General features: G+C 31.4%; 1 protein-coding gene across 3 annotated transcripts in view; it reads right to left on the bottom strand.

The window, feature by feature from the left end:
- LOC107445874 (phospholipid-transporting ATPase ID) overlaps positions 1-26690 on the bottom strand; it is a 149874-nt gene that overhangs the window by 61927 nt on the left and 61257 nt on the right. For all 3 annotated transcript variants that reach the window (XM_087163486.1, XM_087163485.1, XM_087163488.1), the window contains exons 3-8: positions 23797-23855; positions 16401-16514; positions 13000-13098; positions 9460-9594; positions 9275-9345; positions 8343-8425 (exon numbers count right to left, since the gene is read on the bottom strand). In XM_087163486.1, the coding sequence (XP_087019612.1) occupies positions 8343-8425; positions 9275-9345; positions 9460-9594; positions 13000-13098; positions 16401-16514; positions 23797-23855 (561 nt within the window). The remainder of the gene's footprint in view (positions 1-8342; positions 8426-9274; positions 9346-9459; positions 9595-12999; positions 13099-16400; positions 16515-23796; positions 23856-26690) is intronic.

Below are 26690 nucleotides of genomic sequence, written 5' to 3'. Positions count from 1 at the left end.
TATATGCTTTCACCGCCCTTGATATCGTATACGTAAAGAATTCTAATAAAAATCTAAGAAATTAAGTATTTGAAATAAGTATATAATAATAAAAAAAAAAATAGACGAAGTTTGATAATGTCAAAACTGTTAGATTTCCAGAAAAATATGTACTTACTAAGAATGGAGCTATATTTTAAAACTACTTTAAAACTCCCAGTATGTTTGAAAACTGGTATAAAAATTTCCAGTACGATTTTATATCTCGTGTCGAAATTTCCAGTATGATCCATACTGGTTTTAAATTTCTGATATAGTGCCATACTGGTTTTACACTTTCCAGTATGGAACTATATTGGTTTTAAAATTTCCCGTATGGTGTTATACTGGTTTTAAAATTTCCCGTATGGTGTTATACTGGTTTTAAAATTTCCCGTATGGTGTTATACTGGTTTTAAAATTTCCAGTATGGTGCTATACTGGTTTTAAAATTTCCAGTATGGTGCCATACTGGTTTCAAAATTTCCAGTATGGTTATACTGGTTCTGGTATCATTTTTACTGGTTTTTGATACTGGTTTTAAGATTTTTTTCCAATAGGGTAGTCTGAGCAGACTATTTAAGAAGTAAACCAGTTGTGCGCATGAGCCCAAATTTTTTTAAAAAAGTAACCGGGAGAAATTCATCATATACATTTGAGAATAGAATATACGATGGTTGACAAGTAAATAAGACATACTAATTACATTCATAAATTCAAAGAGATTTTAGCATATACTTGCTACCACTTTTTATTTTTACAAGATTTTCGATTACATGGCTCTTTCGTTAACTGGTTTACCTTCATAGTTGTCTGATCTGACTACTTATAAGAAACCGTGTTGCTCTGAGGCACCAGGAACAGTCACCTTTCCAAAATAAAAACTTTTATACCTTAATAACTAGCAACCACATTATTTTAAGAATTTTAAAAATTATGTAAAAATACTGTTTTGTGCATATATCAAATGAATTAGTGCTTATATTAGTTCAAACAGCATGATAAAGTACACAGGGATACTAGCATTCTACGGTTTGTATGAAATTTTTTTTCAAATAGTAACAAATTTCATATTTAAAAGTGAGATTCATAGTTCAATAAATTTGACTTAAAGTTATTTTCCTAATCTCTAAATGCAAATCATGCGAAATTTCATATAGAAAGTTTTTATCCATTTTGTTTTTATCTAGGTAAGTTTTTTAAAATGCTCGCGAAATTAACACCAAAATTCTGAACTGAATCTTCTAAGAACTTGGAAAATTAAGCGACCATCTGCAAATTTTAGTCCGTAATCCCCTGTAGTTGTAGTTCGTACACAAGCGCTTTACGACTTGCGACCCGACCATAGATTGTAAAGTGATTTGTGCTTGTCTAGTTGTCTAGGGCCCTAAGAAGGTCCATTTTTTTCATTCTGTTAGTGGGCAAGTGAAATGAGATTAGATTATTTAAACAATTTTCCAAATTCAAATACAAATTAAAACTAATTAAAAAGCACGTTAAACTGTTGATTTAGTAAAAGGGATGTATTAGTTTGTTTACCAGATTAGAGAGGGTGAATGAAACGTGTTTAAGTTATTCGATTTATGAAACATTTTTTATCCTTTAGTATTCAGTAAGAACATTTGAAATATAGTGATATTAACATCATCATTTGAAGACAGATTTTGAGTCGATAATTTCTGGAAAATTGGAAAAATTAGTAATTATTTTTTATTATCTTATTCAGGGAGGAGTAAAATAAAATATTTTCAGTCAGGAAATTGTCCTAAAGAAAAAAAAGGCTTCTAACTTCTATGGAGTTAACTTTTATATATATATATATATATATATATATATATATATATATATATATATATATATATATATATATATATATATATATATATATATATATAAGAAAACACGAAGAAAGTTAAGAAAAACAATAAGTTTCATTTATTGCGCTTAAGCTGCAAGTAAACAGAACTCATTAGATAAGTTCAAAATGAAGATAAAACAAAGAAAAATTATAGACATATGAAAAAGGGGGGGAAATAATAAGTAAAAAAATAACAAACAACAGTTTAAAAAAAAAAAGGAGGGAATTTTATTTAAAAAACCGGAAAAAAAGAGATATAATCTTTTCATTAGCCCACACGATTATATCCGCACTGAAATTTTTTTTAAAAAAAATTACAACGAACAAAATAGAACACAAAAAGTAAATATAAGTAAAAATAACATGTAAAAACAGAAAATAAAACAAAATAAAAGGGAAAAACAGTATAAAAAATGGACAATAACGCGAGTAGCGAAATCAGATCTACTTACATGGACGGGAAATTTTTCAAGAATGATTTAAAAATGTTTTCGCAGAAAGATTGCCAGATTACAAAATATGAAAACAAACGCGCAAATTGAGTGTAACTAGAGGGTTTTAAAGTGCCGTTCTTACTGCACTGCTGAAGTGATTTGTTATTCTGTGCATTGATTTGTTAGTTACCAAGGATGGGCCCGAAATGGATCTGCGCAAAGTAATATTACACTGAATAATTTTAAAAATTGTCCATAAATAGTTTTAGAAAATAGATGTTTATTTAAGAAAAAATATAAAATAGAAAAGAGAAACATAAATTGCCTGTTTTGCAAATAATTTTAGCCACAGATTTGCGCGAAATGGATTAGCACATGGAAAAATTATATAAATTAACAAGGAAAAATTTTTTTAATAGATAATTTTAACACGGATTTGCCCGAAATGGATTTGCACATGGAAAAATTAACAAAGAAATAACTGTTGTTTGTTATTTTTTTACTTATTATTCCCCCCCCTTTTTTCATATGTCTATAATTTTTCTTTGTTATATCTTCATTTTGAACTTATCTAATGAGTTATATATATATATATATATATATATATATATATATATATATATATATATATATATATATATATATATATATATATATATATACAGAGAGAGAGAGGAAGAGAATATATGGAACTAATAATTAGTGGTGATTACGGATTGTGCACTGTTCAGATGAGGATAAAAATTAAGCTTTCTTGTTGAAAGTAATTTAAGTACTAGTGAGGCAGTCATGCATTAACTCTGCATAAACGTTTACAACTGTTTCCTCCGTTCCATATAAATCCCAACCAAACAGTACAATTTTTCAAAGAAATTAATATTGTTACCGAGTTCCGACGGACTTTAAAAATTGCCGAAAGGGTGGTAGATGTAAACCAGATTTCACGGTATTTCCAAAAAACGGCTACATTTAAATATATTAGAGAACAAAATTTTTGGTTTTGATTTTTACGTTGAATAGCCGACTCAATTCCGTCGCCTTGTTATGCATAGAGAGATGCCAACTTGCTCCCGACAGCAAATAAATATTTTAGAGTGGTAGTTTATCAATTGTGATTCTTAATTTATTAAATTCAATTTAGCAGATTTTTATCCACCACTATTTCTGAATTATTCGTAGGGTTATATGATTCACCAATTTATTGTAATTACATTAACAGCCACCTCGTAGACTGCTAAACTCAAACGTCTTTTATTTTAACTTTTTATTTTATTTCATGATGCATGGGATATTGGCATACCTGTCAACTTTTACGCATTTGGCGTAAAATTTTATTTTTATATTTAAAGTGGTAGTAAATATATACTATATTTTATTTTAAAAACTTAATTTTTAAATGATTTTCAAATCATGTCTCATCGTACTGCCCGCGGCGGGAAGGTTAGCCCTCCCGGCCGCTCACGGACCTTATCTACTGATGTTGCAATTAAGTTAGACAAACGGTTTCTACCGCCTAGTGATTATGACACCTATCAGATTAAAGATCATCTACTATCGATTACATCTGATGTTGAAGAAATGAATAGATTGAGCAGTATTTACGTAAAGACTTTCCTCGAAACACAGGATCGATACTATTTGGGTCTCGCCGGTGGAGCCTTTCATGCCATTCAAGCCTTAAATGCCAGACCGAAGAAGCTCTCTTCCATTAAGACTATGGAGCCACCACCTGGGAAAGACTCGCAAACTACCACCACTACAGATGACCAGATGAAGGAGAAAGAGCCCGCAGCCGAGGCAGAATTACTCCCCCCTGAGGCAATGGAATCTGAAATGACGCCTAATCCAATCGAGCCAACAAAGCCAGAGCAGCCAGTTCCTACACCTTCAACTAAGATCACTGATAGTTATCCCGCTGAACAACAGGGAAAGCCTGAGCCATCTGAACAAGAAAAAGAAACACAGAAAGAGGAAATCGAACCTCCAAAAAAGAAGAAGAAAAGGAAGAAGAAAAATCCTCCTTCAGAACCCTCAGAAAGCATCCCACCTGCAACCAACATTCCCGAACCTGTAGTCTCACCTGCAGCCCATTCAGCAGAAGAGATCACAGATCATAAACAGACTGAGAAACTGCATAAGATCAGCAGAAAACTTAAATTTCTCATAAATGAACTATCAGAAGATTCCAAAACAGAGACTTTGGAGAAAGAATTTACAGCAAATGGTCGACGACCAATTAGAGTGGAACAACTGAAGAAGAGGCAGAACGAAGGATACAAGCTCCTCCCCCTTTTTCTGATCATACTGCCAGATAGCCCAGAGAACATGGATTTCCTCAGCACCAAAGAGATTCTATCATCTAAAGTTCAGATAGAGCGATTTAGAGGAGGTCGTTTTGACATACAGTGCTATCGATGCCAAAAATTTGGCCATACACAAAAGAACTACTCATCTGATCCAGCCTGCATGAAATGAGCGGGTGATCATTTCACATACAAGTGCACTAAACCAAGAAACCTGCCTGCAACTTGCATTAACTGCAAGGGAGAGCATCCCGCCCGTTTTACAGGCTGTGTTGCGAGACCAAGACGAAAACCACCTCAAAAAAATAGAGAGCACAGGAGTGCTAACTATACTGCCACCAGATTTCTTCATATCTTCCGAGAGGTACAAGAACTTCTACGAAACGAGGAGCTGGTTCAACTTCTCCGTTCCCTCTTACCAGAAAACAAGCCATAGTGACATCACTTCTATCCACCAGGCCAACTACTCTTCCTAGCCATCTTCAAAAATTTTTTCCTAAGGACATTATTCTAGGCGCCCACGGGCACTATCTTCGATGAAGCAGTGAAGTGTCCGCTTCGCGGACACAGGTACTGCGTAAATAACTTCAGTTCAAGTTCAAGTTCATGGCTATCAGCTGATACTTTATCAAATGCAACATATTTTATTTGCTTACAATTGAAATTTTAATTTCATTTTACTACCACTTGGAAAAATCATAATGGAAGGGATTAAAAGTTGGCAGGTATATATTGGCCTTCTGCGCGGCCCAGGTGCCCAATTTTTTTATAAATAAAGAAACAAGTAATTACATCATGCTATACCTTTTAAAAACAAGCAAAAATAGTCAAATATTTGCAGAATTTAGTTTGTAGTTACATACCCAGAGTTGCCAACTTGCTCCGGACAGAAAATAAATAGTTTAAAGTGATAGTTTATCAATTGGGATTCTTGGTTTAATAAATTTAATTTAGTAGATTTTTATCCACCACTATTTGTAAATAATTCGTTGGCTTATATAATTCGCCACTTATAGCTTGCATGTCTTGCTATACCTTTTAAAAAGTAAGCAAAAGTAGTCAAATATTTGCAAAATTTACTTTGAAGTCATTTACCGTTTTTTAAATTATTTTGGCGTGTCCGGAGCAGTTAGCATCTCTGTACGTAATAACGAACTGCCAATTTTCTTCTGTTTATTTATGTAAACGTATAAAAATTTTGTTACTTTCTCAATTTTTTCTTGAAACTTTTCATTAAAATATAATTATTTAATAGTTGTAGTGGTAGTGCAGAGATGACAACTGCTCCGGACATGCCAAAATAATTAAAATTACGGTAATTAACTACAAAGTAAATTTGACAAATATTTAACTATTTTTGCTTGCTATTTAAAAGGCATAGCATGACATAATTACGATAAAGTTGTAAAATATATAAGCCTATAAATTATTTAGAAATAGTGGTGGATAAAAATCTACTAAATTGAATTTATTGAATTAAGACTCACAATTGCTTAACTACCACTTTAAAATATATATGTGCTGTCCGGAGCAATCTGGCATCTCTGGTAGTGTTAAGATTTCGCAGCTTCATAAATTCGAATGTTAATTTTTTACTGTTTTTGTTCTTTAAACGCTTAGATATATTTTTGAAAACGTTTTAAAATATATTGCCGATAAACTTAAATATTAATGACGGACGTTGATGTGTTAATGAATGTTCTTAAAACGCTCAAAGTTTATTTTTTAAAAAGTTTTCGAATGCAGTGTTTGTCGATGAACTTAATCAATCATAATAAATTAAAATATTAATCATAATAAATTAAAAAAGTACTTTAAACTTCTACCGTTTTATAATTTAAAAGTTATTTTTTATATTATTATTATTCCTAATAAGTTTACAATTACTGTAAAAAATCCTAGTCTTAGTTAAATGCTGACATTAGTTAGCACGTAATCTAACAAAAATCGAAAGCTGGTGTATGAAAAATGGGAAAACGTATTTAAATATTATAAGTTTGGTTTCTGAGAAACTAAAAAAAATTCACATGTAATACTTGCTGTTATACAACAAACCACTTTTGTTAATAACTTTTGATAAAAGTTTTAATTTAAAAAGCTCATTGCATTCCAAATACCAGAAAGAACCACCAGGCGCCCAGTTATATTTCGATGATGATGATGATAATTTAAAAAGCTCTTAACACGTTGAGCGCCGCTTCAGCCATCGGTGGCTGACACTGAAATTACATTTAGGCTGCGTCAACCACCGGTGACTGACACTGACCATACACATAAGCCGCGAAAAACAGTTGGCTGACAGCGTATAACGTGATATAGAACTATAAAATTTGCACTCTTTTATGGAATTGCAGAAAATTTATTCAAAATTTACTTTATTATTGCGATTCTTTGTTTAATAAATTCAATTTACCAGGTTTTTATCCACCACTATTTCTAAACAATTCGAAGGATTATAAAATTTACCACTTTTTTTAAATGCGTAATGCTAAACTTTTGAAAAACTATCAAAATCTGTCTAATATTTGCAAATTTAGTTAGTAGTTATTTACCGTTGTGGCCTGACGGGCAAGACATGTAAAATTAGCGTGGCGCTCAACGTGTTAATTAATATGCATTGTTGAAAAAGCTGCGTTCACCCACAATGACATTTTCAATGTTCAGCAACTTCAAAAAGTTCCCTGGGCATCAATTATTTTCATTAGTGTTATAAAACGTTTTTCAGATGTTCTTTGATGTGTCTTGGTTAATTATTATTCTGTTTGATTAACTCTACGTTTAATTATTTTTTTACTGCTTGAACCTATTCAAATGAGCTGTGTTTGAGAGAATATTTAGTGACAAAATGAAAATTGAACCATTAAGTAATTAATTTGTCTATTTAGCTACTTATACAACTTAGATTAATAAAAGTACGTAATTTGCCCTGCAATTTAGAAAAAAAAACAATGCTTTACGATTGATTTCGAGAAAAATGGATTGACAACAGGTTTCTACCTATTGCAAACGCTATGAAAGCTAAAAACAATTTTTAGAAAACTGATAGAAAAAAGATAGATACTGCATTGTTTACATATATATAAATAATTTGTTTTATCGTTTAGTTTTATTTTGATTTTAATATTGCTCGGTATAATAAAGCAAAGCGCAGGGAAAAAACTGAAATTAATTGATTCCTCATTGGAACATATGAACATGCTTAAAAAGTTCTAGAATATAATGAAGAAGAAATATACATAATATTACCTAAGATTTCCGTAAGAATGATGACAGATATTTTCATATCATCATAATAAGCTAACTAAGAATTAAAGTCCCGCAGTGGACAGATCGTTAGGACACGGTTCCCAACAGATTACCGAAGTTATGCATCACTGGCTGCGGTCAGTGTGCGGGTGGGTGACCACTTGTATCAGTCTGCGTAGGGACCGAGTGTGTGCGGTATTGGTCCTCGTTAAACTGTTCTACCGTAAAGTGCTCCATTTCACGAGCAGGTCGTCGGGCTACCGAAGCGGGGGTGCCATCCCCTCTTCAGAGGATCAAATTTGCGATGGCATGTCTTCGGATCCTCAGGGATGTTTCCCAAACCGTCGTCAATAGCCCATTGTGCAGTTCAAGTGCGACGTAAATGAACTACAACAACAACAAATGGAGGTGCAACTGTTTTGAGATTTTTTTCACATTATTATAACAAGAATGTACTAAGAATTAAAAGTATTGTTTTATTACCTTTGAATTTACCAAAGAGGTTGTGATCCTCCCCCAATTCTGCTGTCTCTGGAATAGCTTGTCGGCACTTCAGGTTTGTTTCTCTGCAAGACAAATATACTTCATTTGAAGGGAAAAATACATACACACAGTAATCAAATATTTAGAAGAATTTATCAAAGATCGTAAAGAAAAACGAATGTGGGTAAATATGACAGCTTAAAATAAGTTTTAACTCTATCACGTTAATATATATATTAGTATCTTAACAGTCCTTCATAAAATATTAAATGGTAGAAAAATAATAATTCTTCTTACCAACGTTACGTTATAATGCCAAATATTGATTTCTCGAGACAAGTACGTTCCCAATAATCCAGCTATCCCTTTTTATCTATCCCCAACTATGAAAACGGTATTTTAAAGATAACAAAATAATTAACAAAAGAACAACTGTAGCAAAAGAATTAACATGCTAATTCTTTACATTTTATCACCGTCGTTGAACAGCCGACGCAATTTTGAGTTTATGATTACCAATATTCAACTCCGTAGCCTGGTAATTTTGACCTAAAAGGCAAAGGTATTCCTGGATCAAGTATTGGGCGAAATTAGACTTTGTAGAGGACTTTTTTGATGGAACTAACCGCATTTGCGTTACACAGAGATGAAAACCACTAAAACCTCAAACAGTTTGCCTGACGGCAAGGGAACTCTAACCCATGATCCGTCAAAAACTGAGGATATTTACGTCAGCACTGTGGTCGGTGCAAACCAGATGTGGAATTCGTATCTACCAGCCATCTCTGGGATTCGAACCCGGTTCACCTCATTGGAAAACCTCACAATGTATGGTAAAATGGAAAAAAATGGTCTTGGCCAACAAATGTCTGACGAGTCAATAAAAAAGAAGAAGTAGCTATAGTGAAGTATGTAATAAAAAAGAAACTGACCCGTCCAATTCCGCTGTTTCGATGTAACAGAGTCCGTTGGGTTCACTGGAGGACAAAAGGACGAGATCTGCCTGCGAAAAAGAAAGCATTAGTATCATTCATATGACGTATTGTAACGTCAGAGCCAGTGAAAAACAGTCTTAAAAATCTATGAGCATCTGAACACAAAGAAAGTCAGGACTCACAGCTACAAATTGGTCATTCTCCATTCGGATGATGTCCCCAACTTGGACTTTGTACCATCTTTCGTCCATGAGGTGACCTTCACGTAAGACTTGTGAAGATCTGTTATTAACTTGGCTGTCACTCCGGTGGCGTTGCTGCAAATATAAAAAGTATAACTTACATTGCATTGATCTAAGAATTAAAAAACACACGCAAAGTAGAAAATTTTTTTTTTCAAAGGAAATTGGTTGAGCTTGTCCCCTAGTCATTCGTCTGGAGTAGTGGCGGTTGCTATGGTAAAGAGGTTTAATTATTTCAAGTATAGGTGTTGGGCATTATTTAAGACAGACTTTGACTCGGGTTGACGAGAGAAAGGGAACCAGGGGAGAAAGAAGCTCCCCTTTTTGAAATGCGCTATTTCTTTTTTTCCATAGCAGCGGACGGCCTTAGACTACGTGGCGTAGGGAGTTCGCTCTATAGACAAACTATAGGTAGGCACTTTATTTACATCGCACTAGAGCTATACAATGGGCTATTGGCGACGGTCTGAAAGGAGAAAAATTCCTAATACGACGCATTCTTTTAAAAATTAACATTAGAACATGATAATCACAATGATGTTCTCCATTAACATATGTGTTAAAAAGGCTATCGATGTTAATAATTTGAGAATGTCTGACTTTACAAAACTCAAAAGCACCGCAATGTTACTTAAAAGAATAAAAGTGTAAACAAATATTTAAAATATTGAAAAGATGTCTTAATATCGGTCGGTAAAAAAATAGTACAAAGCATATTAAGTAAAAATATTAAGCTCTAATTGTTATGATTTTAAACAATGGTTAGTTCAGTGGTCAAAAGTAGCAAGCTACAAGTAGCGAAACTACTGTAGGTGGTATTTTTTTTTTTTTTTTGTAGTTTGTACTAAAGTTTGTGTGCTAAAGTTTAAAAAAGTAGGTTAGCGAGCAGTGTGACGCAAAGAAAAAGTTGTTTGTAGCAATTTTTGGCAACTACTTTTAATGTTAGTTCAGTAAAAAAACAAGATTCAAACGCAACAAATTTTTCGAATCTTATTGGAACAAATCTTTGTTTCTTCGTCAATAGATATAATAAGAATTCCCCTGTGGCTGAACATAAAGACACATTACATGTTACTAATATCTTAACTAGCCATTACGAATACTTGCTAATTTATCACTTTGGCCTCCCTTCAAATGTGAATATACACTTAAAAAAATCAATGTTATTTCAATGGAAAGAAACATATTTTCTTTGTTATTTTTGATGTACTTTATTTCTTTGAGTAAATAAAAGAGCTTTAAACACTTATAAAATTGCAAAGTGTTTGATTATTTCCAACCATTTTTTAAAATTGATTATTCGCTGTTAAAAAAGGCACGAAAAAAAGTAAAGGTTCAAAGAACAAAATCTCAAAAAATGGTTTAGAATGAAAAACTGGCTGATGTAAACACGAATAAATATTTCCTAATAATTTCTCAGTGTTTAAATAAGCTAATTTCTTTTATTCAAAATCGTTTCGAGCATAGGTGTAAATGAGTTCTCCAGCAGAGTTCGTCTCCAAAAAAAGCTGTGAAATATTGACTACATTTCAAAAGTAATTTGCAGTCGTTACATTTAAAAAATAGTAATTATTGTTTTAATTAGCTGCATTTCGAAGAAAATAGTAGTACAGCCGATCGAAATCTTCCGTTTGCTCATTGCTGATTTCATAGTGCCTTTTCATTTGTCCATTTGTTTCACAGTTTCATTCGTTCATTTGGTTCAAGTGCCAGATTTGTTGGCCACTCTTTCAGGGACAACATGTTTCGTACACAGATGGTACTGAGAATGAAAGAACATCCATGTTTTTGTCTGGGATTCGAACCCTGGACTCTTCTGATATGAGGCCAGCTTCCTGACCACTACACAGTCCAGTCGGCCATTTAACTATATAATCAAAGGTTAATTTGGTAAATTTGGGGAATGTTTTTCTAACAGTTTAGTTCGATGAAACATCAAAATCGTAAAATAAATCTATATAAATGTAGCAGAATGTTTATGTGTATGTATGCACCTAATATAAATCCGCAATTTTGAGCCAATTCGCACCAAAGATGGTATACAAATGTTCGGAGACACTGCGAAACAGAAGAAAATAACAAGCCAAACATTACAAAAATAACGATAACTCTCCCGAAAATATAGCGATTATAAAAATAATAGTGTTGTTACTAATTATAGACGATTATAATTAATTAAGTTTCATTATTGGTAATAGATGAAATGAAAAAATAATTGTATTAAAATATTAAATTAACAGAGAAAAAGTACTCATTCGTATATGACAACTGTAAAAAATTGCCTTACTGTCATTGACGCAAATCATGCTAAAGTAATTCAGATAATAGGTACAAATTGAAATAAAAATGTACTAAATAGATAAATTAAGTGAGAAAATGTACATAATTGTCTAGGAGAAACGTGACGAAATCGCCATATTAAAAATGGCTCCAATCATACTTAAATAATTTTTATTAACAGGTACTACTGGTATAATGAAAATTGCTGTTTTTTGAAAGATACTAAATATAAGTATCAATATACTTACTATTGCTAATGTGGAAATAAGTTTTTTACGGTCCAATAAAAAGGATATGCACGAGAGAAAATTATTGAGTATGATCATTTTTGGTTATTTGGAGTTATCTTGAGCATTATGATAAATGATACTGAATATAGTTAATACTTATTTCGATGGGATGCAATTCGCAAAACATGTTTTCTTAATCGTATAAGGTAAAGCCAGCGGGAAGGGAAATAAATAATAATAAATAATTATAAACAGTTCAATATACATAAATAATTATAGATAGTTTATTATTAGACGATGCTCTAGTGATGTCATATCCGGCCGTTAATCGGAACTTGTTTCCTTTATCACGAAATATCATAGTCCGTAATCATTGAAGTTGGCAGTAGCTGGAATCATCGTGATTCCATTACCTCGATTGCTGCTACCTGAAAGCTGTAATGTTAACACGATCATGTGATTAATTGCAAGTACCTGTTTGTGAGCCGTGCTAGCTCAGTCAGGGGATCGAGCTTTCGCTTTTCAAAGAGGTGAAAGGGTTCGAATCCCAGGGAGGGCTGGTCAATATGAATTCCGCACCCGGCTTGCACCGATCACAGTGGTGAGGTAAAATATTCTCATTAGCAGACGGATTATGGGCTTGAGTCCCCTTGCCGTCAGGTTAACCGTTTGAGATTTTCATGGTTTTCCACTTCCTGTATCACAAATGCTGGTTAGTTCCATTAAAAAAGTCCTCCATGAAGGCAAATTTCTCCCAATACTTCATCCAGGAGTTCCCTTGCCTTCTGGATTAGGTTCAAAATTACAAGGCTACGAACTTGAACGTTAGTAGTCGTGAACCCGAAAAATTGCGTCGGCTATTCAACGACAGTTATTAAGTACCTATTTGCGAGCCACGGATGTCACCAATGCTCATAATCAGAGTCACCCGAATCCTTATGATGGCAAAAAAAAGCAGGAAGATACTTACGAAGTCATCGATGGCATCTTTTAGTGCTGTCACTGTGAGTACAACCGCTAGAGGCACTGCAGTGGTGACCGGAGTCAGGGAAGAAATGTGAGGTATCAGCTGCAACACAGAATTAACTATTAACAACCTTTACAATTATTATTACGAAAACTGATAGCTACATTTCTAATGGATTGCCGAAGTGCTTATGTTTGACCTATTGTTATTGTATTGTTGCACCGAATAGTTTTCCATTGAGAGGCTTTGTCTAAAGGCTTGGTTTCTTAGGACAGGACGCCGTCAGCTGGAAATCAGCGCTAACCTCTGATTGGTCCATTTGTGAGTTTGATAGTATACGTCATCGAACGCTCATCTTGAACTACAATTGCCATCCAACTCAACTGCAGTTGGATTACAACGTGACGTTAACCACAGAAGCAATGGCGGACAACATCCAACGGCACATTGAAATCAGCCAAGATTCTGATTTTGACATTAATCATAGCACTCTTCATTTAGCTCAGCTATAATGTGTTTTTTCTTGGAGAAAGTCATTATTTGTTCTCTAAAACACTGGTCGACAAAAACAAAATCAATACAAATTCAAAATAAATATTTGTTTACGTTATTAACGCATGCGCAATGAGAGATAATGTCTGCGTTGGATGGACTGCTCACGCTGAGTTAACTACTCTGAGTTAACTCTACATCAATTTTCCGCTGACGCCCAGATAAGGAGCTAGTTCTAAGAAACCAGGCCTTGAGCTAACAAACCAGTATTTTGTTGGAGTCAGCGGGACGTTGACGTCCCGCTGACGCCCAGATAAGTCGCTAGTCCTAAGAAACCAGACCTTAAGACTTGCGTAAACTGGAAAATAATACATAGTCATGTTTGATTCTTTAGGGCTCGAAATTTTTTCCGACTGTCGATCACTAAGAAATGAAACTTCTTTTGGCGGAACCCCGATTTTGTAGATGAAGTATATAAGTGCAATTGTGAACGAATTAATCAATAAAATACTTTATTTTGAAAATATTTTATAAGAGGAATGATATTTTTTCATTCTTTTTCCATTCTATTATAATATAATATTAGATTTTATGTCCGTCAATCCTCGAGCTGTATCTGGTCTAGTTATTAATTTGCGTTTGGCGCCAGATACATAAGCGGAAAATGAATAAAACAAGCAAAATTACGTGTTTTTTTAAAATGAAAACTAAAAAGAACTGCAATAAACATTGTTACAATGGAACCTTTCAGGAGCGACCACTCTACGTTCCACAGTAAAATGGTATTTAGTGGTAGTTGGTCGTTCTTAAAGGTTACCTCCATTGACTTTAAAATGTTATCGAGGGTACATGATTTTTCGCAAACGATTTTAAATTCAGTCTGTGTCATTTCCTTGGTGTGAAAAAAAACCCATTTTTTTTTGGTTTCATGAAAACTGGATCGATCAATAAAATTTAGCGTCAATAAAAACGATCCCAAACGATACAATTATTAGTAAAAACAAATTTACCAGTAATGAATAATAGAACTATTTTAAATAAATATCCCCCCCCCCACCCCGTCTTAAAAAGTTCTCATTTAATTTTTTATATCATAAAAATTAGTTAGGTTTAAAAAATGAGAAGTGTTTTTTGTTTTGTTTGAGATGCTTAGTTTTTTCTAAATAAAATTTTATTTCTAATGTAACTTTCAATTCTAAAAATAAATCATTGATAGCATTCGCATACCTGCCAACTTTTAATCCCATCCATTATTATTTTTCCCAGTGGTATTAAAATTAAATTAGAACTTCAATTTTAAGCAAACAAATACGTTGTATTTGAGAAAACGTAACTTGACAATCATGATAGTAACGCATATTAATATAGGTGCTTCATTTTTGTAAGAATAGTGGTGATCAAAATCATCTAAAAATTAAGTTTATGAAAGGAAAAATAGTATATATTTACTACCACTTTAAATATAAAAATAAAATCTTCCGGAAAATCCGAAAGAGTTGGCAAGTATGAATTCGTCTTTAGCGCATTCTGACTGCAACGTCAGAAAGAGGTCTCTTAATAAGAAACTCACACAAATATTTAATCTACTAATTGTTGTTGGTTAATCTTTTGTGTTTCGATATTTTTTCGTGTTTTCTTATTTGACCTATTCCGCATTTGGTGCAAAGGTTTTCCCGGTCGCTGGGAGAGGTTTTGATGGTCTCTCCTAAAGATTTTCCTCAACACGAAGTCTATGGAAAAAATTCTGTGCCTTCCATAAGTGGTCGTAAATAGAGGAGGTCGCTACACAGAGGCCACTCCTGGAGGTTTCACTGTATAAGGGAAATATATGTCTTTGTTAACAAATCTAGTTATTTTCTTTTGATATGAAAATCGCAACGAGAAAAACGAATGCACTTTTTTGGAATTGCATGTCCATTTCATAGTTAATTATATATAATGTTATGAGAAAACTCAATTTTTAAAGTAAAAAGGATTGCCGTTTGTCCTTTGCTAACATTTTAATTTCATAAAGGCGATAGAAATGTTAAATAAATATCTAACTATGATTAAAGGTTTCAAAAATTAATACTGTTTTAAAAATTCCTAACTCTTGGAACATATTGAGCTCTTTCACGGAACTCTAGTGTTCTGCGAAACATTGGGGTTCAAAAAGTTAGCAAAAAATTGTAACCTTACAATTTAAATTTTTAATTTTGCAAAGCAGTTTTTAATTTTGCATTTAATTTAGTTTGAAAAATTTAATTTTGCAAATCAGAGACATTTACGTACACCAAAATGTATTTGTAATAAAAATACACTTATATTTTGATTAACTGTCGATTTACTGTAAGTTTGAATCGGTGATTTGTGAGAGATATTACACAAAATGTATGTTATTGTGATGAAAAAGTAGGTGGCAATTAGGGGTGGTTAATTCCGTCCCCCCCCCAAAAAAAAGAGAAAAATAAATTTTCTTACTGCCAGAATATTATATTTTCCTACAAATCTAATCAAAAAATAAATTCAATTTACAAAAGCCAAGTTGAAACACTAAAGGTAAGAAAACATATTAAAAAATTACAACATTAAATCAAATTGGAAAAGCGCCTAAAGCAGCTAAAGCCAAATTTGCTTTATATAATCCAGAAACATGTAAAATCTTTAAAAATGAAAATAAAATAAAAATGTGTGTTTGCAAGACAGCACTTCATCAGGGTGTGCAGACAGCCTGCAAAGTTTCTGCCCTGAATATACTTTTGGATGATTCTTCCAAGCCATTCATCAAAGACGGGAGATATTTTTTTAGATGTGGTTTACTTAAAATATTTTGAGTGCTTTACAGATATCAATAAATAAGCGTAAATGATTTTTGCTATCTGCTTTCTTTTCAAATATCGATCCAAAAATAAAATACAATAAAAAAAAATTACCTGGAGGACGAGGAGACAAAGAAAATAAAAGTTGGCCAAACGTTGGAACTGTTCAAACAAGTTTTGAGGCACGAAGGTGACCAAAGAATACTTGGATGTTTTGATGAAATTGTTCTGAAACAAAAACAATTATTACTGCATCTGCATTTTAATTTGGTTATCTAAAGTCATTCTTTAACAGAGATGATTGATTTCAGCTTAGGCTTCGTCGAATATTTTATTTGATATGGGCCAACGAATTCTGTTCGCTGACTTTCACCAACGCCTCCTTCAACTGAAAGCCTCCACACGGTTTTTTGTAGGTAGTCCGATCAGACCACTATGATGGTAAACCAGTTTGTGAAAGAGCCCTTTCATAGAAAATCTAGTAGAAATTAAAAATTGGCAGCAAATATATGTCTGAAAATTTGTTTAACACGTTCACGCCGGGGTGATTCACCGGTGGGTCACGCAAGATTGTCTCATCGGGCGGCGCACCGGAGTAAAAACTGGTAACAAATAAATGTCATTTTTTAGTTTTTTTTCCGGGAATAATAAAAATCCATAACTACCGATAGTTTTTAACGGATGCAATCTTTATATTGAATTGCTTCTTCGACGTGATAAATTTCCTTACAGTGAATTGTTATCGTTGAGATTAGATTAACTCCTCCCGAATATTATCTAATATTGAAATAGTTCTTCTACCAGTATTTTCTCTTTTCCGTCCCGCTTTCAGGAGCAACACCCGGCGTGAACATGTTAATATATGAATATGATTGATTTGTCTCATTTACTTGTCTACCATTACAGATTCCATTCTCAAATATATATGACAAATTTCTCTCAGACGCTTTTAAACTACAATTTGGGTTTGAGCGCGCAACAGGTTCACTTTTTAAATAGTCTGCGCAGACTACTTATAAAAAACCGTGTGGAGGCTTTTTGATGTAGGAGGTAATACTTTCACCAACCCCATGATTTTCTCATCCGATAATTTTTGTTTCTGGGCGTAAGACAGTTATACTTTTCAAAGGTTGAAATTAATCACTTAAAATGTATGTACTGAAAGATTCTTGTTTGATCAAGTTCCCTACTTCCACACATTTCTTTCATGATTTTATTAAGATCAATTTGTGAGCATAAATAGTTTTAAGGCCTTGTTGTAGAACAAAACAAAAAGCAAGCGAAATTTTTGAAAGGAACCATTAAAAAAGTCAGGATATTAGAATAAATTTAAAAAAAACTTATATTAGAATATATATATAATGTAAATATATACAATGTAAATATATGTAGATACACAACATATAAAATCTATATAACTATATAGAATAAATTTAAAAAAAATGAATTTGGTTAATCATATAATACTTTGGCATATCATATAATCCTTTGAATTATTTAGAAGTAGTGGATAGTAAAAACTCTATGAATCTAATTTACTAAACCAAGAATCATAGATTAAAAGAGTACCACTGAAAAATATTTATCCACTCTCCGGAGCAAGTTGGCATCTCTGCATTGCATACCTGCCAACTCTCCCGCATTTTGCGGGAGATTTTATTTTCATATTTAAAGTGGTAGTAAATATATGCTATTTTTTTCTTTTATAAATTTAATTTTTAAATGATTTTGATCACAACTATTCTTACAAAAATTAAGTTTATATATTAATATGCGTTACTATCATGGCTGTAAACTTAATTTTTTTCAAATACAACGCATTTGTTTGCTTAAAATTGAAGTTTTAATTCCATTTTAATACCACTGGGAAAAATGATAATGGAAGGGATTAAAAGTTGGCAGGTCTGGCATTGTATTATTACACTTCTTTTTAACCTCTTCGAGACGGGCGAGTCATATATGCAACCTCATGGTGTCGATAATCAGGGTAAAAAAGATAAAACTGGTAGCCAAACTATATTTATAGCAATTTATTTGTGCGTTGTTAAAAAATAGTCGTCTTTATTTAATTCACTACTACATAGTTCGAATTAAAAATTGTATGGTTACACTTTCAACACACAAGGATCGGATGTGTTAGGTTTAATATATATATATATATATATATATATATATATATATATATATATATATATATATATATATATATATATATATATATATATATATATATATATATATATATATATATATATATATATATAATTTGTGATCGAGATTTTTTAGGGAATAAATCAAAATGTTTGTGGGTTTACTTAAGACAAACTAAGCCAAAAAGAACAAATTGCGATAGTAGAGATCAATCGAAAGAATGAGTGGAAATGGTCATAAAATATGGATAAGAAGCACTTCGTTATCTTTCTGGCCTTTTGTAGAGAATCGTTGATGCTTGATGGAGGTTTCTATAACGACCCACCACATCTACTGTAAAGGGTCATCGAAGCGTCAAAAGTATCTCTTATTAATGCAACAACGAGGCAAAGGTTTTCTCAATTCCAATTATTCCCGCTACACAGACCTTTACAAAGCGTGTGTTTTAGCCATTTTCTCGGATACAAAAACAAGAATTGTTTGCGATTTCAATTTTTTAGTTAAAGCAACGAGAATTATAGAGAAATAGTCCTATTCTTACTACTTTCACATCATGAAACGCAATTTCACGTTTTTATAATAGTAAAATTCGTGATAAAATTTAAGAAGTGGTTAGCAAGTCCCTTTTACGAAAAAATTAGGTGTGTTTGATGTTGTTTTGAGGTTGACAGGTATTAAAAATATCTCACCAGTAGAAAATGAAGTTACATATATTTATATAAAAATTGATCGGACCACTAATACCACTAAGTCTTATGGTGAAGTCAGTGAAACGTTGTTTCAAGAGTTGTCGGTTTCGATATTCGTTCTGACTGGGAGATTGACACCAATTTGGCGTGCACTTAAATGCTATATATATATATATATATATAAATTTTTTTTCTTATGTTGCAACAAAGTATAATAATGAATAATGACCAGTTAAGTAATAAAGTAGTTAAGTTTGCTAGATAAAATAGCATATATCTAAGCGTTTCAGCTTTATAAGTACTATTGCAGTTAGTTGCAGAGCAATTTTGTGCTTTTTTTTTGTGAAGAGTTGTGCATTAAGAGTTAAAATAAAGGATACTACTAATTTTTAAGTATAGTAATTTGTTTTGGAATACATTGAGTTTTTGGTTTGTTCTTTACTAATTTCGTCCCAGTCAGGGGATGCGCAAAGTAATAAATGGGTTTTTATTAATAAGATGATATAGCGTTTATTTTAGTATACATTCTAGAACAGGGGTTTCCAACTTGCACGAGTTTGGGGGCCGCAATTAAAAACTCCAGTCAACGGGTGGGTCGCCACTTTATAAAAATTTTATATAGGATTCTTTTATGTTTGAAGAAAACATTAAATATCACTTTTAGAGTTTTATCAAGTTGTACAAAATAAAAGTGTTGAATTAAAAATAAAAATAAGAAGTAGATTTTTAAAAATATTTAATTGCATATTAAAAAATTCTGACTGCAATAACTTTAATGTGCACCTATGTATTAAACAATTAATTTGCAACGGATATCAAATTGTTAAGATATAAAATTTAAAACTATTTAAAACTCATGTAGATTTTCTAAGAAAATTGTACGCAAAGAAATGACAACTAATGTATTTTGGTTTGGGGGCATAAAAAAGGCTTCGCGGGCCGGATGAGGCCCACGGGGCGCCAGTTGGTAACCACTGTTCTAGAATGTGCACCTAGTAGGCATTTTAATTTATATGAAGTTCTTATTCCATTTTACGACAAGTCACTTATTAAAAAAGATAATTGCTGGTATCTAAATTAAACTAATTAATAAAATTAGAAACTAACTCATTAAAGTTGGAAATGTATTTATTTTATGAAAATCTAAAAACATTCGATGCAATACATTTCGGATGTTCTGGGACAGGGGTGGCGAACCTTTATGCACCAACGCACCATTTTTTCAAAAAATTGTTTAATGAAGCCATAGACGTGCCGTCAAATAATTTTGACTTCGTGATTGTTGGGAAAATAATAATAATAAATACTATCGACTCAAAACTATGAAGAAAAAAAAACATTTTGCAATGTGTCAGTTATCAGCGTTATTCGACTTAAAGTAACATCAGTGTGACTTCTGTTGCTGCTAATTAGATGACAAATAACTTATATTAGGTTGTAAGATGTTAGTTTAAGCAGGACTGCTGAATTTTTTTTTTTGCCGGTTATTTATTGTTAGCTTGGTTTTTATGGTCATAAATTGTTTTTTTGGCATTAATTGTTAATTTTTTTGTTAATAACTGTTCATTTATTTTGTTTGTTTTTTGTGAATTTATTTTAATTTTTAATACGCTTCACGTGAACTTTGTCATCGGTGGCGTGCCTGGAATAGTGTGTCGCGTGCCATAAATGGCACGCGTGCCATTGGTTCGCCACCCCTGGATATTTTAATTAAAATTAATAAATCCATACTTATCTTTGTCAGGTATATATTTTCCTTTTTCTTAATTTATAAATTGCTAATTTTTGACTACCAAATTATATTTAATTAATTTATAAATACACATTTGTAATTTTTTTTAAATTTGAAGTTTAAAAAAAAATGCTTACGAAAAATACGGAAAATTATTTTTTAAGGTATTTTTTGATGATTTATGGAGACTTTTCTTTCCTTATTTTTTTAAAAGTATATTTTTTAAACTCCTCAGCAGCCTATCTCTAAGAATGTAGGAAACACCCCAAATTGACATATTAGAAACTTTCAAAAATCGTTTGAGATTACTTTTATGTTCGAAAAGAATTTTGTGCTTTCTATTATTCATTTTATTTAAAATGAATTGTATCAAAATAGAAGGAGAATGCAGAAATGAAAACGTTTCTATTTAATGAAAAATTCTTTTTGATCTTCTACGAAATTTTAGTCATTTTATAGATTTTTTGCAGAATTTAAAAACTTCAAACAACAATTATGTACGGTTTAAATGAAACTGTAACTAAATAAAACTTTATTACAAAAGAATAAAAGAGGAAAGTTCTTTTTTTTCCCGCTTGACTTAGTCGTTGACTCGGAGCTTCATTAAATATTTGTCATTCTAACCAATAGATAAATGTGAATGACACTTTTGGCCATTTACTTAATCATGAAATGGGAAACAGGAAAAAAAAGAAAATGCAAAATGTAAATTTATTCTTTTATGTAGTGTTCTCCGTATTTCTAAGCCTTTTTATTTCGTTAACAGCAGGGAATAAAACGAAATTAGATTTCTTTTATATAGCTTGTTCAAAAGAACTCAAGACCCGTCCGTCATGTTTGCCGCCATTTTCTCCAACTCTCTGAGAACAATTCGAATTGTTGACACAAGTGCTTCAGAAAGTTATCAGCTTATTTCGATGTGATTTATCTAAACTCAATAATGCTAATAAAAATACTGTAATGTGTGGTTCAATTTTTTTAAAAATAAATATCTTTAGTTATGCAATCCTAAATTTAAAGTTTAAAATTCAGCTAAAAAAAATTGCGTCTTTGAGACCGTTTAAAAATAATATATATATATATATATATATATATATATATATATATATATATATATATTAACATTGTTAAAATTTTTAAAAGAATTAAAAAAGAAACTAAGAAAATTAGAATCTTTTAAAAAAAATAAGGAAAATATATAATCTCGTAGTCAACACACGCTTTTTAAATTTTAACTTTAATTTTGTATTTTTCTTTTTTCTTTTTGCTTCATATGTTTCATTTTCATTTTGATTTTTTTATGCCCTATACATTATTGTATTGACAGATTTTGCTTTGGATATATTAATACAATATATATATATATATATTTCTCTTACACGGCACCAAAAAAAAGCCTCATTACAACTCCCCGAATGGCAACGTTAGAAAATCGACCAATGATTGCTGCTAAAAATGTCACATGAGGTGGCTCAACATATAGCGCTTTTAAAAACGGAAACAATAACCAGAGTGAGCATTATCAGGTTGTTCAATTCAGATTCATGCCCTAAAAACATGATAATATTTCATTTAAACTCGATTAGGAATTAATTAGGCTGGACTTCTCCATGACTATATATAAGTCACAAGGTCAGACTTTTGAGAAAATCAGTTTAGTATTGATTAAACAAGTTTTTAGTCATGGACAACTTTATGTTGGCCTGTCAAGAGTTAAGTCATTTGACAGCCTTTCAGTAATTGCTCCAAGATGCCAAATCTATAATTGTGTTTTCAAAGAAATTCTAAATGCTTAGTGTCAATTTCTTAGAGCTTTGCATAAAAAAAATGTTTTTTGGAAAAAATTTAATTGAAACTTCTATTGGCAGTAGGCAAGGGGAACTGCCAAAATTAAAACTCCCCGATTAGAAATGCAGCATGGCGACCTCCACGTGGTATTACTCGGGTAATGCTAACAGCCATGCATTTTAATTTATTGTATGTAAAACATCCTTATTTTGTTCTCAAATGTTATGTACTTTATCACGAATGTTAATTAATATAGAAATTGATTTCAATAATGCTGATCACCAAAAAATATTTCATTTGGCGATAAAACAAATTTTTGTGTTCTTGAAAATGAAAGACTTTTTGAGGGTTATTATCTCACAAGGAAAAATTAGGGTTTAAAGTTTATATTATTAAATCATAAAATTTTTTTCTAAAACTTTCAGAATTTCTAGCATTAACTAATTTATTATACACATTTAGTTGAATTTAGATGAGTAACTGCAATATTTGATAATTTATTTTGCTAATATGTTTCTCATTTAGCTAATGTTTTGATTTTTTCACCATGTACAATCTAAATAGCTAATATACTTTTTTAAAAGCCAATAAGAACATTGATAGAATTCTTCTACATAAGTACAATACTATGTCTTTGATGATAAAATACTATGTCTTTGATGATAATATACTATGCCTTTGTGCTAGAACATTGTGTTCATTGGCGAGCGAGCGCAGCGATCCATGGTTCACGGCGTGAACCACATAGGATTGCGTAGCAATTATTGGGGGTTGACGAGCGTTAGCGAGCAGGGGGCGGAGCCTCCTAGTATATTAGAAAACACTTCTGTGCTGATATAATCGTGTGAGCTGACGACGAAATTATATCCTTTCCTTACATTGTTTTTCATCTTTTAAATTTTAATATTTTACAAATTTTATTTATTAATGATATTAATTTCTTTTTAAATATATTTGTATGTATGTATATATGTATATGTATGTATGCATATGTATGTATGTATGTATATATGTATGTATATGCATTGTATGCATACACACATATATGGAATTGCTTCCTGTTCAAGAAAAAGTATATAGTGGCATTGCAGACAGTTCATAAACAATAAAAGTGTTTTCTAGGAATAAATGAACCAGGAATTATACTTACGGCATACTTGAACTGTGCATTAAAATCTGGATCATTGGCACGTACTCTTCTCTCCGTTTCTAAAAGATAAAAAGTGTTTTAAAATTGAGCAAAACAAATATAAAAACTGTAGTTAATCCTCTGATGATTAGAAACTTTCATTGTTATTTCCAGTAATTCAGTTTTATTAAGTAAACCCAAAACAAGCAGCAAATAAAACGGTTTTACTACCAGTTTCTCTCTTTTCCGTCTTACTTCCAGGCATGAGGGATGCTCAGGCTCACACGTACGGTGTAGGGGAAAACCAGTGAAGGGGTTAAGGGAAGCAAGACGTTTTCGATGTCGAAAAAATGATTTTTTCAACCATTTCGACAAGCCATTTTTTCTTAATATTAAATACATTTTAAAACTTTAAACTTTACATTTATGAAAACTACATATTAATATCATTCAATAACAATAAAAAGGAATTTAAAATGTTCATAAATTTAATATTTATAAATATTTGAAAATTTAATGTATATATAATAATTTTTTTACCAGACATAGCTTTCGGTACGCTCAAAAAATTTTCTACATGAAATATTAACAAAAAATTGGCATACACTCATGTAAATATGTTTAAAAAATCAAGTGAAATAGTTTGTTTCATAATATGTACAGAATATATTATATATAAGCAAAATAAGTGTAGTATTTCTGAAAAAAATGCAAAATTTCGTTCAAATTTTGAAAAACTTCCCCTGTATAACAAAATTATAATGAAAAAAATAAACTTTATATAGTTAATTAAATGTAAATAAGGTATATGTACAAGCATAGAAAGTTTCATAACTTTACAATGATTTGTTTTTTGTACGAGCGTACCGAAAGTCATGTCTGGTAAAAAAAAAATTATATTTACATTAAATTTTCAAGTATTTATAAAAATTAAATTCATAAACATTTTAAATTCCTTTTTATTGTTATTGAATTATATTAATATGTAGTTGTCATAAATGTAAAGTTTAAAGTTTTAAAATGTATTTAATATTAAGAAAAAATAACTTGTCGATAAGGTTGAAAAAAATCATTTTTTCGACATCGAAAACGTCTTGCTTCCCTAAACTCGCTACAAAATTATAATTGCCAAGCGCAATGTAGAGTTCATAACTTTTCGTTATTCCTTTTTAACTTTTTGTGCTCCGAGTACTTTAAAATACTATTTGAACTAATATAAGCACTAAACCCTTTAAAATACATAATACAGTATTTTAACGTAATTTGTAATATTCTTAGATACTGTGGTTACTAATTATTAAGATATGAAAAATTTAACTTTTAGAGTTGTAACTGTTGATAGCGCCTCTAAGCATCACCTCCCACATCAGAAAGCTTCCACACGGTTTCTTATAAGTAGTCTGCGCAGATTATTTAAAAAGCGAACCACTTGCGCGCATGAACCCAAATTCTATTTTAAAACTACTAACTAACAAATCAAGTTTTTCAGAGTACCTATCCAGGAATGGATATCTGCTCTTTCATCTAAATTGAAGAATATGTGGTGGAATGGAAGGGAGGCGTTAACATTAAGTTAAGTCTCAGAATGAACAATAATTGATAATCAAAAAATCAAGTCTGGGTTATAGATAAAAATAAATCGCAAGTTGATACATAATAAATGAAAAAATTTTAAGATAAAGATAAAGAAAAAATGTTTACAGTATTTACAAAAATTTAAAAGTACTTGAGAGAAATTTATTATATACTAGTGGGCTGTGCCCTCTGCTCGCTAACGCTCGCCAACCCCCGAAAATTGCTATGCAATCTTATATGGTTTGCTTCGCAAACCAAGCTCGCTTCGCTCGCTACTAACTTAGGTACATTGCAAATGCACAAAATTCTAAGAATTCAAAATAATCATTCAAATCCATATAACAACTTTTTTTTTTAAAAAAAATTACATCTTTTTAGTAAATACTAAGTCATTAAAATAAATTTGAATTCAAATAAATGACATGTAATTCGTTAAACCTATTAAAAATGTGCTATAGTATAAAATCTTAAGATAAAATTTCTAAAACTGATATCTCTTTAAAAAGGTTAAAATTTTGGCTATAATTAAGTCTATTAAAAATTTAAATAAGAGAAATTGCAATGGAAAAACCCTGCATAAACAAAACATTGAATTTCGGAAGAAATCTCGTTTGGTGAGAATGCTCTCTCTTGTCAAAAAATACAAAATAAACTGACCTCAAATAAAACTCCAAGGACTTCGAATCAAATAATTAAGGAAACTACTATCACGTTTAATATAAAAGGAAGATTTATTAACTAAACAATAAAATTACAGCATCGCAGTTTCAAAAAACAAATCTCACACTCAATCAAAAAAACAATTTACCTTCTAATTAGTCACCATAGCAACCACAAAACTCTTTTAGTTACCATCTATAAACTGATATATAATAAATAAATTATTTAACAAAAAATACGATGCGCATAAGCACATAATATTTTACACTCTGGTTATTTCCGTTTCCGTTTTTAGAAGCGCTCTATGTTGAGCTACCCAATCTAGATTTGGCATGTGACATTTTTAGCGGCAATTATTGGTTGATTTTCTAGCGTTGCCATTCGGAGAGTTGTAATGAGGCTTTTTTTTTATCGCCGTGTAAGAGAAATATATATATAGATATTTGAGAATTGAATCTGTAGTGGTTGACAAGTAAATAAAACAAGCCGATTATATTCATAAATTAAACAAATTTTTAGACATATATTTGCTACCACTTTCTTATTTTTACCAGATTATCCATTAAATGGCTCTTTCGTTAATTTGTTTGCTTACATAGTGATCTGATCGGACTACCAACAAAAAACCGTGTGGAGGTTTTCAGTTATAGCAGGCGTTACTCAAAGGCGACATCGGAATG

This window comes from Parasteatoda tepidariorum, chromosome 5 (genome assembly GCF_982258835.1).
Source record: "Parasteatoda tepidariorum strain Cologne lab strain chromosome 5, Ptep-v5.0, whole genome shotgun sequence".
Taxonomy (NCBI): Eukaryota; Metazoa; Arthropoda; class Arachnida; order Araneae; family Theridiidae; genus Parasteatoda; species Parasteatoda tepidariorum.
This window is presented reverse-complemented; position numbering and strand designations above follow the sequence as displayed.